Raw genomic sequence first — 13,461 nt, 5'->3', positions numbered from 1 at the left:
ACTGAAAATGAACAATGATAAAATTTGTGCATTAAGGTTTGATGTAAAGGAAATTGGGAATTATAATTCAACAAAGGAATCAAGAACATAATGGCGACACAATCTAAGGATTGATAAGCCGAAAAGAACGCAACAAGGATCAATACCCTTGATAGGTTCAATGTGAATTCTTTCAAGAATTCTACATATCAAATCCTCACAAAGTTACAATATGTTCCAAAATATGCCTTATAAGAGCATTGGTGTACCTTTTTATAGTGACAACACCGTACATGTTCTTTAAATTTGACCCAACTCAAGTTCTTACAATTAGATCCAAATAAACTTACTAAATCAGTCCACTAATTTATTTAAAACTAGCAATAAATTTTTATAACACAGATACAACCTTCATTCTTGAATTTCTTCAATTTGGAGTAAGCAATTTACTATCTTGGGCTTCAATTTTTTACGAGTAGAACTTGCATCAAATAAAATGGCTATCATGTTATTTACGGTATCTTTTGTCTTCTTTGACCTTGCACTTATCTTCGGAGTTCCAAGACCTCGAATGTCATATATGCTTCCTTCCTTGGTTATGTTTTCTATGTCCTCGTCGTTCTCTCCTTCTTGAACTGAATTTGCCTCAAATTGGAATCTTCTTCACCTGTATCATAAGGAGACAAATCAACTACATTAAAAGTAGCACCCAACACCATACTCATCTGGAAGATTAATTTTATAGGCATTATCATTAATTTTGAATAACACGTGAAAATGTTCATCTCCCCTTGGTTGAAACTTAGAATTTCTTTAAAAAGGAAATATCTTCTTCCTTAAATGAACCCAAAGCCAATCACTCGGCTCTAACACAACATTTAACCTTCCTTTATTAGCTTGTCTTATGTAGTTATCCACTTTCTTTTCAATTTGTGCCATTACTTTCTCATGTAATTTCCGATCATATTCATCCTTAGCGTTCCCATCCTTATGAATTAGAATAGATTTGCCTGACAAATACATTAAATCAAGAGGAGTGAGAGGGTCAAAATCATAGACAATTTCGAAGGGAAAATAACGAGTAGTACTATGAGCAACCCTATTATATGCAAACTCAATGTGGGACAAACATTATTCCCATGTCTTAATATTCTTTTGGATTACAAAACCTTTAAAGAGAAGAAATAGTTATTCACTACCTTAGTTTGACCATCAATTTGTGGGTGACAAGTAGTAGAAAAGAGACGTTTAGTTCCAAATGTACCCAAAGTGGCCTCCAAAAGTAATTAATGAATTTAGTGTCTCGATCCCTCACAATGATTCTAGATAAACCGTGAAGTCTAACTACCTCCTTAAAGAACAAATTGTCCACGTGGCAAGCATTATCCACTTTTCTACATGGTATGGAGTGAGTCATCTTGGATTGAGGAAGATCTAAAACAAAATCTATAGAAATATCAATCTAAGGAGAGTTAGGTATTGATAAAGAAGTATACAAACCATGAGACATAACGTTAGAGAACATGCTCACACAATTCCTTAATTACCTCAAAACCAATAAAGTTAGTTTCAAAACTAGAGACCAAAACACACCTTCTTGAAAGCGCGTCAACAACAACATTGGACTTACCTTTTTATGGTTGATCACATACTGAAATCGCTCAAGAAATTCAAACCACTTGACACGTCTCTTGTTGAGCTTAGCTTGGCTCGTTAAATACTTCAATGATTCATGACCACTATGTATTACATATTTTTTTTTTGTAAAAGGTAGTGCTTCCATGTTTGTAATGCTATCACTAATGCATACTACTTATCATATGTAGGATAATTAAGAACATCGCTATTCAATTTCTCACTAAAATAAGAAATGGGATGTCCCTCCTACATCAAAACATCCTTTATCCCCACATTGATGCATCGCATTCAATTTCAAAAGATTTAAAAAAATTAGGCAACACTCTAATACCAAATGATAAGATCATCTTTGTCATAAATAACTTTTAGGATCGTTCTAGGTTGGAAACTTAGAGATTGGAGTCAAAATCATGTTTTGTTGGAGAACACGATAACTCAAGCTACGTAACTCAGAATTGTGCAATTCCAAAACGAGGTGAAAGAAGAAGTTCTAAAATGAAAATTAGGTTGGTTGAATCATCGAAAGAGACTCTGTAAAACTCGAGATATGAGCGCATGTTACTCAAAACAAAAATTGTTGACATTTGTGTATTATGATTTGATGTAAAGGAAATTGAGAATTATAATTTAGCAAAGAAACAAAAAATATAATGGCGCCACAATTTAAAGATTGATAAGCCGAAAAGAACACCACGAGGATTAACTCCCTTGATAAGTTCAAAGTGAATTCTTTCAAGAACTATAATGAACAAAATCCTCAAGAAATTACAATATGTTATAAAATACGCATTCTAAGAGCATTGGTATACCTTTTTATAGTGGCAACACCTCACATGTTCTTTAAATTTGACCTAATTCAAGTTCTTACAATTAGACCCAAATAAATTTACCAAATCAGTCCACTATATTTAAAACTACTAATAAAATTTGATAACATATATATGCAGTCTTCATTCTTTAATTTCTTCAATTTAGAGTAAACAAATTACTATATTGAGCTTCAATTTTTCATAAGTTGAACTTGCATCAAATAAAATGGCTATCAAATTATTTAGAGTCTCTTTTATCTTCTTTGACATTGCTCTTATCATTGGAGTTCGAAGACCTTGAAAGTCCTCTATGCTTTCTATGTCTTCATCAACATCTCCCGACCACATCAAACTATTTAACCCATTATCCATGAACAATTTAGGGAGCGAAAGCAATTTTCTCATAATTTGTCGAGGCAACAACTTTTACAAAATATTTCATCTCCAAAAAATTAAATGTACTTTTGTTCTCTTTATTTTCATAATAATTAATTTTAAATTGTCCAATTTTTTAATGAATATTTCAATTATATAAAAAATAAAATAATAAGAATCTGCATATCTATAATTTGTCAGTTCATATTTCATTTTCACATATTAGAATAAATAGGCCTCATATTTATCTGTGAATTTTTTTTTCTAAAATTTTCAAAACTTTGAGATTAACCTTGTTTACTTTCTAAAAAACATTTTAATTTTCTAAAAATTATGCTGCTTACTTTAAGTTTAATTAGAAGACGAATACTTATGAAATGCACAATTATTATAATAGAGAAGATGAAAATAAGCTAAGATAAATGTGTTTATATTTTTTTAAGAAAAATATATTGTTAAAAACAATAAAAATTAGGATCTTGCTAAAAATTATTGTTTTCATTTTCAAAAACAATTAAATCTAAGAAGTCAAAAGTAAAAATTTTATATTAAAAGAAATAAATATAAAATTTAAACATTTAAAACATTAGATACATCAAGTTTCAATGCATTTTTAATATTTTGTTTCTATATTTAAATCATAAAATGTGTGCCTAAAAAATATGTTGACATGTTTTAAAATTTTTAAAGGTGTATGCTTCAAAAAATAATAATGAGAAAGATATTGAATACCATATTTTCGTATACTTTTTGGTACAAATATTTTCTTATATTTATCAAACGAATAAAAAAAAGAAAATACGGAAAACATAAGTAACCTATATTTTGATTGGTATTTAGAATTATAAAATTAGTCCCCCGAAAGTGCATTTAAGAGGAGAGAAAAAAAAGATAGATTCTTCGAATTTTGATGGGGAATAAATCCTCTCCATTTTTTTCTATTATTTTGTTTTCAATTGTCCACATATCTAGCTTTAAATTTCTTTTCTTCATTAGTATTAATAATAATTATAAATAATTTTTAATGAAATATGAAATGATCCATGTGATCGCTGAGGGACCCACCCGGCGCTTTATAGGGTTTCCAAAATCGTAAAAAGAGAATAAAACGCGGAAAACGGAAATTCGCAGAATATGGTAGGGTTAAACCCGTCTTTTTGAAAAATCCTACAACTCCTATTTATATATTTTCGATCTCGCAAGAGAGGAAAGAGTCGTAGAAAAAAGGCGCACCGAAAATCAGAATGCTGCACCGCTCAATATCTTTCTCATTCAAACAAAACAATACCTCTGAAGAAAAAATAAAATTCTTCACCCATACATTCCTCTTTTGATTCTTCTCTTTCCTCTCTTCAATAATAATAATAATAAGCCGTTCCTCCACATTACCCTCCTAAATTCTTTCTCCATTCTCGAATTCCAATTTCAATTTTTCAATCTTAGTCTCACATTGCGGTGAAGTTCCTTTTCGGTTATTTTTTTTTTCCAATAATTAATGTGGGACCGGGTGGCATAAACATTAAACGCCGATATAATAAATTAACAATCTTATTTTGCAATGCGTTTTGCTTGTGGTGGAAGTTAGCGTTGTTAATTGTTGTTTTTGAATGTGTGTGTGAATGGTTACAGAATATGAATAATAATAATAATAACGATAATAATCAGGTTCAAGGTGGAATTGGAGAGGTTAGTAATAAGATACTTTACATAGTAGTTATTGATGATGGTGTTGTTGAGAAGAAAAACAAAGAGAAAGGAAAAGAATCGTTTCGGTACACGCGTTCCGTTTTGCAGAGTACTCTGCAACTTATGGGATGCAAAGCTCGACACGCATTCAAGGTAATCTTATTCTATACATTTTTTTAATTTTTAATTTTTATTTTATTTTTTATTTTTTGATGTTTATTTTGTCACAAAATTGATCATGAAAACCGTTGGCGTTGTTGATAATTTGAGATATACTTGTGTACAGATTTATGGTTTTTTTAGGTGGTTAATTTAGATATATCACGCCATTTTGATAAATAGCTTAAGTTTGAATAAGTGTTTGTAGCGTAAAGGTTATTGTATAAGTATTCATTTATAAACTATTTTCATAATAAAAAATTAAATTAAGTCAAATTATTTTTATATAAATTATAATTTATTTTCATAAATTCTTTACAACAACTTATAAATATATCATTAAACTTATTTTCATAAGTTATTCTAAACAGTTTATTAAGTAATTATGACAATCAGGCAATTCAAACAGGCATTCAGGTTCTGGATTTGAGGTACTGCAGTGTAGTGAAAACTTTGGAAAAAAATTTGAGGACTTATTCTTGTGTGTGGTTATTTGTTTGTTACCTAGGTGACCGGTTTGACCTGTTGTTTGGTTTTGTCATTTCATATGCTTCTGGGCCATTATTTCGTCGTCAAAGTCTTAATGTTATGTCGTCTTTTTTGGTTTGTGTTTTGCTTTGAATGATTCAACGGGTTTAGTATGCGTGTAAGTTCAACTATTTTTTATTTAATAAATTATTGTGTTTTAGTGAAAGATGATGCATTTGAAGTGAATATTGTAGTTAAATATTAGTTTACGTTGTAAAAGATTTCTACTGGGGTTTACCTAGCCAACAATCTTGAGAATTTTTAGATCCTTGATAAGAAATTTTATGAGGCATGGTTGGACATAGATTTGGCATTGACATTGAGATTTGTCTACTTCTGGAATTATAGAATGCAATATTGTTAGAGTAAAACAAAATTTAAATTGAATATTAGATAAGACTAGTTCCTGCGGCAGGCATGAAGAAATAGAAATGCTATTGCTTGTCTACTAATTATTGTGGTAACTAACCAACTATTATTGGAACTGGTCTGATATTAAAGAAAAAAGGAAATATTGTAGGATTCATGCAAGTGATGTTTAATGTGGTTTGAAGCATAACCGGCATGGATACCTGTTAAACTGTTGTCATTTGAAGTGAGGGTTCTTTTTTTGGTAATTAGCTTAAGACATTTTTAATGGACTCATGTTCAACGGCGGTCATTTATAGTAATGGAATTTTTGGTAATTAGTTTATGGCATGTTTAATTGTCTTCTATTATTTAATAATAATGACTAATGTCTCTCATGTGTTATAGTAGAGTTCATATTAGACCACCCTTTCACATGTTAAACCTCACAACTTTGAAGATTTTGTACAAAATTATTCTGAATATGTTTTCCATTTTCTTCTTATCAGATAAGCCAAAGAGTTTTTGAACGCACAAGAAGCCAGAGTTTTGCTGATACTTTGCAGCCTGATGCAGCAGTTTCATCAGGCCTCGACGCACTCAAGAGAAATTTTGTGAAAAAAGAAGGTTGTCATGCTGGTGTTTGCCTAGGTAGAGTAGACCTAGGTAACCAATCTCTTTTGGGGAAAGATAATAGAAGTAAGAGTATACCATTTGAGTTGTACAAAAGGCGCACATCTGTATTTGTTTGGAGAGAAACGTTTCTAGAAATTGTATGTGATGCTTTGGCTGAGTACAAGTACGTCGGTCCTAACCAGAGAGCTGATTTGATTCTAGCCTGCAGGTACCACATTGTTTTATATTTTATTGAGACTATATCAATCTAATAATCTGAATAGGTGAGAGGCAAAAGATATTTCTGATGGTGGTTGCAGCATATTCTCCGATGTAATGAAATCTGTTAAGTTATATGATTATATTGGTCTTCCATGGTTTGCATTTTCTTGATCAAGCTTTTCCTGTAATTGGTTTTATGTTATTTGCTTTTTCTGCCCATCATAGAAAAACAAATTATGTGATGGGCTTGTTCAATTTTGGTTTGAATTTATAGCTCTATCAGTGTCATTTAACTTCAAAGCGTTTTACTAACTGTCTGGTTTGAGCTAGTTGTAATTTCTAGCAATTATCATATGAATTATTCATAGAACAATTAGAATTACTGTTCATACATCTTCGGTGTCATGATTTCACTGGCTCCTCTCAGTGATACTGCAGGTTGGACCATTGATAGAACCGGTGAGTTCAAGAAAACAAAATGTATATTACCGATTATAAAAGGTTGAGCGTGAAGCTCTACAATGGTAGGAAATACTAAAGAAAGCTAAACCAGAGTTCACGAACTCCTAAACCAGAGCATAACTTCTCCTAACCCAGAGAGAAATCTCTCCTAACAGTTTTCATACAATCTTTCTAAATGCCTTTGTAACCCCCCCTTCCTACTTATAACAGAATTTTCCTAAAAATCAGGAAATAACCACCCAATTCTTATTCTCTATTCAACCCATCTATTGGGCTAAGGCCCATCATTCAGTATCCTCTCAGATATGCTGTTGCATGTTTTATTCTGATTTCAAAACAGTATTGCTAAATAGCGGTGACAGTGTAGCAGAATTTGAACCAATTGCTATTGTTCTGTGATACACTATATAGTACAAAATGCTGTCAAATAGCGGCGCTATAGCACTTTTGCATAGTAGAATTTAAACAAACTGTTATTTTCCGGAATCTATGAGTGAGAATGTTTCTTCAAAATTTGACCTCACCTAACTCTTCTCTTAATTTCTGCTGCACTCGCTGAATTTGACATCTCTATGTATGAAATAACAACATTTTGGTTTTACTAGTAACCTGAGTATAGGTTCCAGAAACTTAGTGAAGAATGGTAGATCTCTCAGTTTTCAAAATGATTTGCATATTTGGTTCTAGTTACTAGGTTAAAACAATAACAATTCCTTCTCGAACCTTTGTTTTTGTGCATACTTTCTTCTTCCATTTCTAATGTCTAATTTACCTTCATTACTGTTTTGGAAGAAAACTTTTGTATTCTTATCTAAGTTACCAAGCTTTGATGTGAAGTGCAGCATACAACTTGTTGAAATGTGATATTTGTAACACACAAACACTTTATACTTATCACGCCCTAAGCCCTTATATTCCTGATTATTTTCTTTGGTTTCAGAATCCGTGAACGGAAGGAATCTGTGACAGTGTTGCTGTGTGGCACTAGTGGTTGTGGCAAATCCACATTGTCTGCATTATTGGTATATTTCTGTGAATATATAGTTGTTTATTATGTGAATACAAGTATGTGTTCTAGTTCTTACTTATTTTGTGGTAGGATATGTGTGATTAATGAAGTCGAAATGAAATACAGTTCAATAATGAGTTAATTTATATTTTCACTTCAGGGTAGCAGATTGGGAATCACGACAGTGGTATCAACTGATTCTATTAGGCACATGATGAGAAGTTTTGCGGATGAGAAGGAAAACCCCTTGTTGTGGGCTTCTACTTACCATGCAGGCGAGTGTTTGGATCCTGTTGCTGTTGCAAAAGCAAAGGCCAGAAGGAAAGCCAAAAAGATGGCTGGTGTGTCACATTCGCTTACCAAGGATGAAGTAATCAATGGTCACAATGCTGGAAAGTCAGATATACGGACATCAGAGACAAGCTCTAGTGCTACTGAGCATCCGAGTCCGAAACAAATGGCTATTGAAGGATATAAGGCACAGAGTGAGATGGTGATTGACAGCCTTGATAGGCTAATCACTGCCTGGGAAGAACGAAAAGAGTCTGTTGTTGTTGAGGGTGTTCACCTGAGCCTCAACTTTGTTGTATGTCAAATATTGATCACCGTGTCTTTCATTATTTCTTTTCTTATGGATGTGTATATATATATATATGTTACTGTATTTTTTCCATCACCTAACAATAACAACCGAATAATCATGCAGATGGGGCTCATGAAGAAACATCCATCGATCATACCATTCATGATATACATCACAAATGAGGAAAAACACTTGGAAAGATTTGCTGTGCGTGCGAAATATATGACTCTGGATCCAGCTAAAAACAAGTATGTGAAGTATATCCGAAACATCAGAACAATCCAGGATTATCTCTGTAAGCGTGCTGAAAAGCATTTAGTTCCCAAAATAAACAACACAAATGTTGATAAGAGCGTAGCAGCCATCCATGCAACTGTCTTCAGCTGTCTACGAAGGCGTGAAGTTGGCGATCAACTATATGATCCTATTAGAAATACTGTAACAGTTGTTTATGAGGAATACAGAAATCAATGTGCAGCCAATTCTCTGAGCTCAAAAGGAATGTTTCAATTGATCCAGAGAAAAGGTTCCTCAAGGAGTCTGATGGCTCTAGTTAATACAGATGGGTCTGTGGCAAAGACTTGGCCTGTCAATTTAGTTGATAGTAATGGGAAGCCCATATGGGGTCTAGGGGAAGAGAATGAAATTGGACATCCAATGTATGGTCCCTTACGGATCGGGAAGGCAGAGCCTGTAAATCTACAGTTTGGTTTGTATGGAATCAGTGCTTGGCCTAGCGATGGTGGACCTAGTTGTGCGGGAAGTGTTGATGAGTCCAGAGCTGATGGGACTGATACCGGTAGTAGATATCTATCCTCTTGCTGTAGCTCACCTAGGCTGTCAGATTTCCCCTCCAAGGAGGTAAATTTGAACATTTTTGTAAATACTTCTCTGTTCAATATGATAATTAAACAAGTATGTTTTTTGTTGAGTTTTTCTTTCTTATTTATTTAGCTCAAGGAAGACTACTTGATTAATCTGTCTTTTGATTTTTTTTTCTTGTTTGTTTAGCTGAAGGAACACTTCTCGGTGGATGGTAGCGATGAAGAAATCGAAGATCAACTAGATGTAGGCAGTGACGAGGATTTCAGTGACGATGGTGACAAAAATGTTCACGACGAGGTAGATTTATGGTTTTATGTTGTTCAAAAAAGTTTACCTAACTGAAATGTCTTTATGTATGTCATAAAATTTTCCCTATAGAAGAGTTTCAACTGCAACCCTTGGGTTTGCTTTGCCATTTCCCTTGCTAGCTATGGTAATATGAATTGACAATATTGTCTTTTTTAAGTAGTACTATGTAACTAATTCTGGGTCATTTTTATTTTGTGTTGCAGGTTGGATCTGTTGATGAAGAATCAACAAAGTCTGATGAAGAGTACGATGATCTTGCAATGCAAGATGTGTTGGAAAACGGTTATTGGTCGGACGATGATTATGAGTTTAAGAGTAAGCTCGCTGTTGAGGAGCTTGGAACTAAAATCCATGGAAATAAGTATCGTCGCAACCTCGATCAATTCCTTAGATCTAGAAGTGAGCCGGTGCCAATTGCAGGGGCATCTCCAGAGCCCCTTTGCTCTTATTCTTCTATGCTTGTTGAAAAGGGTGAGAAGAAACTACCATCAAATGACAAAGCCAAATTAAGAAAACGTTCTCTAAGTATTCCAGCATTAAGAAATCATAGTGCAGCTATGAATGATCCAATCCTTTCTGGTACTCCTCAAAGGTAGCAGGGTATGACAATCAAACCACAATTGTTTTTTTTTTTGTAGCTTTTGATAAACTGTATTTTAAGCCCGCATGTAAATAGTAAAGTAGCTACAGCCAAGATTTTCATAATCTTTTGGTTGCTTCATTGCATGGTATGAGGTGTATTTTAGATGAAAACCTGCAAACTAACTGGAAATGGATCAATGTTGTGGCTTTGACATGTCGTATTGGTTTCATCTTGAACCATAGCTAGTTTGATCATGGTGTGTGTGGGGATGATAATAGGTAACCTATCTAACCCCTATAAATTACTCTTGATGAATTGAATAATTATTTGCTTAATATGCATTAGAATTACCCATAAAAAATGTGACGGATGGAGGCAAATTAGTACTTCAATTTCCTACATGTCTTATACCTCTGCTGAGGATAAAATTGTATGCAGTCATATTTTAAGATTGTATTTCAGATCTAAATAAAAATAATAAAATCTGTTTGAATTCTAGATCATTTAATGTACTTTAAATATGACTAATTAAGTACTTAAGCAGATATTCATTCCATAACAGATCTAATTAAAATGTTAAAACAGGGTTATTGCAAAGTTTAACTTAAAAAAGGGTTAGATTTTGTTTTTCATTAATAGAAATCTAGTACATGTACACGGGTTCCTAGTGTCCTTGGTTGCTTGTCTGCCATATATGTAAGTAATGTACACCAAGTGGAGCTACAAATGTTAGGTCTATAACGTACGATACGTGGGGACAAGAAGCCTTCTGCATGTAATAATAATAGTAATAATGTAATAATAATCATTACTCAAGAGAACGGAAATAGCCTGAGCCATTCTGTCCATGACATTGCTGCTGTAATATGGATCACATGCAATAGTTTTGCTTTTAGTGAGATAAAATAACACAAAATAGTGTAAATATCCATGAATTCTTTCTTTAGACCTAAATTTTTCATTCAACCTCAATTTAAAAATGAAAAGAAAAAATTATTTTTGATCAAATAACAACATGAATATCTAAGTATAAGTAAAGCATCTTCAATGGAGCTCTTGAGAGCTTTTATATGTAAGTTATGCTTTTGTTTGAATTTGTTATTGATGTGTGATTACTTAAAAACCCAAATGTGATTGATTTTTCTTTCATTTTGTTTTTGCTACAATGGAAAGTAATTAACTAGTGTTTGGTATGTGAGAATGAACTATGAAATTGTAGATTCAACTAGTATCTCTGTTGTTTCAATTCTGTGCTTTCTCTTTTTTGGCGGGAGATGTGTAAGGTTTATAGCTGATTATGCCATGTGATTTATTTCACGTACATTCTATTTTTGGTGCCAAGTAATTTATACTATGATTAATGGATATAAGGTTGGTTCGGAAGTTAGGGTAAATGAGTTAAGGACAAAGAGATCACAGATTCATTCTTATTCTCAGTATAATTCTAACAATTATTAATATAATTATACAATAATTTATTAAAGAAGGATAATGTGGCTCAATGTATATCAATGGTGGTAGTGATTTTAGATGATACAATAACAAAACAAAACATAGCAGTGAGCATTCAACTTCAAGCAAATGGGTCATTGATGATAGTTTAGATAGTAGACAATAGTACGGAAGAAACTGAAGAGATTCCAATTGTGGTTCCTCCACTTGCTAAAGGAGATATAACCAGACATTGGATGATGGAAGCAATGTTGTAGTAGTACATAGTGACATGTGATTATGTCTATTTTCACGCAGAAAGTATAACTTATATCTAGATCTACGTGCACACAACATGTGGCTCAAAATTGGAAATTGGAAATTGTAACATTTTAAAATTTATTAATTTGGAAATTATATGGCCAACGTTTAATAATTCTCTTATATATACTCTACCTAAGATGTACACTTGAAATTAAAAGGGCAAATTAAAAAGAACAATATATTATATATCTCCTTCTACTTCAAATTAAGGAAAACCAACACTTGTAATTTTTTGGTTTTTCAAGACTTAGAATTTTTATCATGTCCTTCGTAGAAGATAATATGCCTCATTTAATACTATATACTCTAATATTGCTAGGAAGCAACAATTATCTAAATTAAATCACATAACTAAGTCACACGAAACCTGTTTAATATAGTATATATCTTATGCAAATATTTCATATGGATTTTCTAATCTAAGCCACGAGTACAACCTGGACAACAATTGATATATCAACTTGCATGTAAAAAACGAATCCATGTATTCTATGAAAAAAACAAACAAGAAAGTCCTTGAAAATTACTAATCACATTCCTCATATGTGTAGAATATGTTGTGGGAATTTTATTAGATAAAAAATCCTAAAAATAATTGACATTTCAACAAAAAGTTGTTGAAAAAGTTAACTATAAATTAAAGACACTCGAAAGTTAGAGAACCACGGGAGCAATAGTAATTAATGATGTTGGACTTCCAGCACATATCAACAAAAAAGAATAATTAATAGTAAGTAATGAAAAATAATTGACATTTCAACAAAAAGTTGTTGAAAAAATTAACTATAAATTAAAGACACTCGAGAGTTAGAAAACCACGGGAGCAATAGTAAGTAATGATGTTGGACCTCCACCACATATCAACAAAAAATAATAATTAATAGTAAGTAATGAAAAATAATTGACATTTCAACAAAAAATTGTTGAAAAAGTTAACTATAAATTAAAGACACTCGAGAGTTTTAATTTATCTAAAATTTAATTATTTTATAATTAATTATTTAATTGATATTAGTCACTCATACTTGAATTTCTCTCACTCAAATATGAGTCTTTTTCTACTCATACTTGAAACCACCGATCTCTCCTTTAAACATGCGTCTTTCACATCATATATTCCAAACAATAGAATAATACACTCTCCTATCGAACCACAACTCTATAACCATTTGTTGGAGAGTTTAGGGAAGCATAAGAATAACAAACTAATGATTTAAAACTACTATGAGATTATAACACCAATCATGGTCCAACTTGAGAATATGAATAGGTTCTCTTACAAATACAACATTTATTCTATTCATAATCCAGGTGAGATTGCCACTCACATTTTAATTCTGCAAACGTCACATCCTAGGGAGAGAAAAATGACAAAGCAGTTGTCACACAAAGGGAAGTAGACTCATCATAAATCACTTTTCAAACTAGCAAACTAATTAACTCTAGTAGGGATTCTATCATACCAGTTTCCCAGAGAAAACACTAACCTTAAAGGACGCAAAACTCTTTCTCTGCTGATCTATGATAAAACTCTCACCATTACAAATATCAGATAATGAATGCTAAAAAGTTAATT

At 32.3% G+C, this 13,461-nt stretch overlaps 1 protein-coding gene across 3 annotated transcripts; it reads left to right on the top strand.

Moving 5' to 3' along the window:
- The first annotated feature begins 4,004 nt into the window (after positions 1–4,004).
- Positions 4,005–10,465, top strand: LOC101503547 (P-loop NTPase domain-containing protein LPA1 homolog 1-like). 3 transcript variants are annotated; one of them, XM_073370475.1, is made up of 7 exons: positions 4,005–4,640; positions 6,037–6,366; positions 7,762–7,843; positions 7,991–8,416; positions 8,537–9,274; positions 9,425–9,535; positions 9,751–10,465. In XM_073370475.1, the coding sequence occupies exons 1-7, from the start codon at positions 4,522–4,524 to the stop codon at positions 10,141–10,143; spliced, it is 2,199 nt and encodes a 732-aa protein (XP_073226576.1). In that variant the 5' UTR covers positions 4,005–4,521; the 3' UTR covers positions 10,144–10,465. The 3 variants fall into 3 exon arrangements, with proteins under 3 accessions (XP_073226576.1, XP_004506048.1, XP_073226575.1); XM_004505991.4 differs by having other exon boundaries at positions 6,032–6,366; XM_073370474.1 differs by lacking the exon at positions 4,005–4,640 and adding an exon at positions 5,610–5,856 and having other exon boundaries at positions 6,032–6,366.
- Positions 10,466–13,461: the final 2,996 nt, after the last annotated feature.

The sequence above is a fragment of the Cicer arietinum genome, chromosome 6, assembly GCF_000331145.2.
Source record: "Cicer arietinum cultivar CDC Frontier isolate Library 1 chromosome 6, Cicar.CDCFrontier_v2.0, whole genome shotgun sequence".
NCBI classification, from domain to species: Eukaryota; Viridiplantae; Streptophyta; class Magnoliopsida; order Fabales; family Fabaceae; genus Cicer; species Cicer arietinum.
The sequence above is the reverse complement of the archived record's forward strand: the minus strand, read 5'-3'. Positions and strand labels throughout refer to the sequence as shown.

Excerpts from the sequence above, each read along its gene's own strand:
- LOC101503547 (XM_004505991.4), top strand. The coding sequence starts at position 4,434 with ATGAATAATAATAATAATAACGATAATAATCAGGTTCAAGGTGGAATT. Across the intron at positions 6,367-7,761 it reads GATTTGATTCTAGCCTGCAG|AATCCGTGAACGGAAGGAAT; the intron begins GTACCACATTGT and ends CTTTGGTTTCAG. Across the intron at positions 7,844-7,990 it reads CCACATTGTCTGCATTATTG|GGTAGCAGATTGGGAATCAC; the intron begins GTATATTTCTGT and ends TTTTCACTTCAG.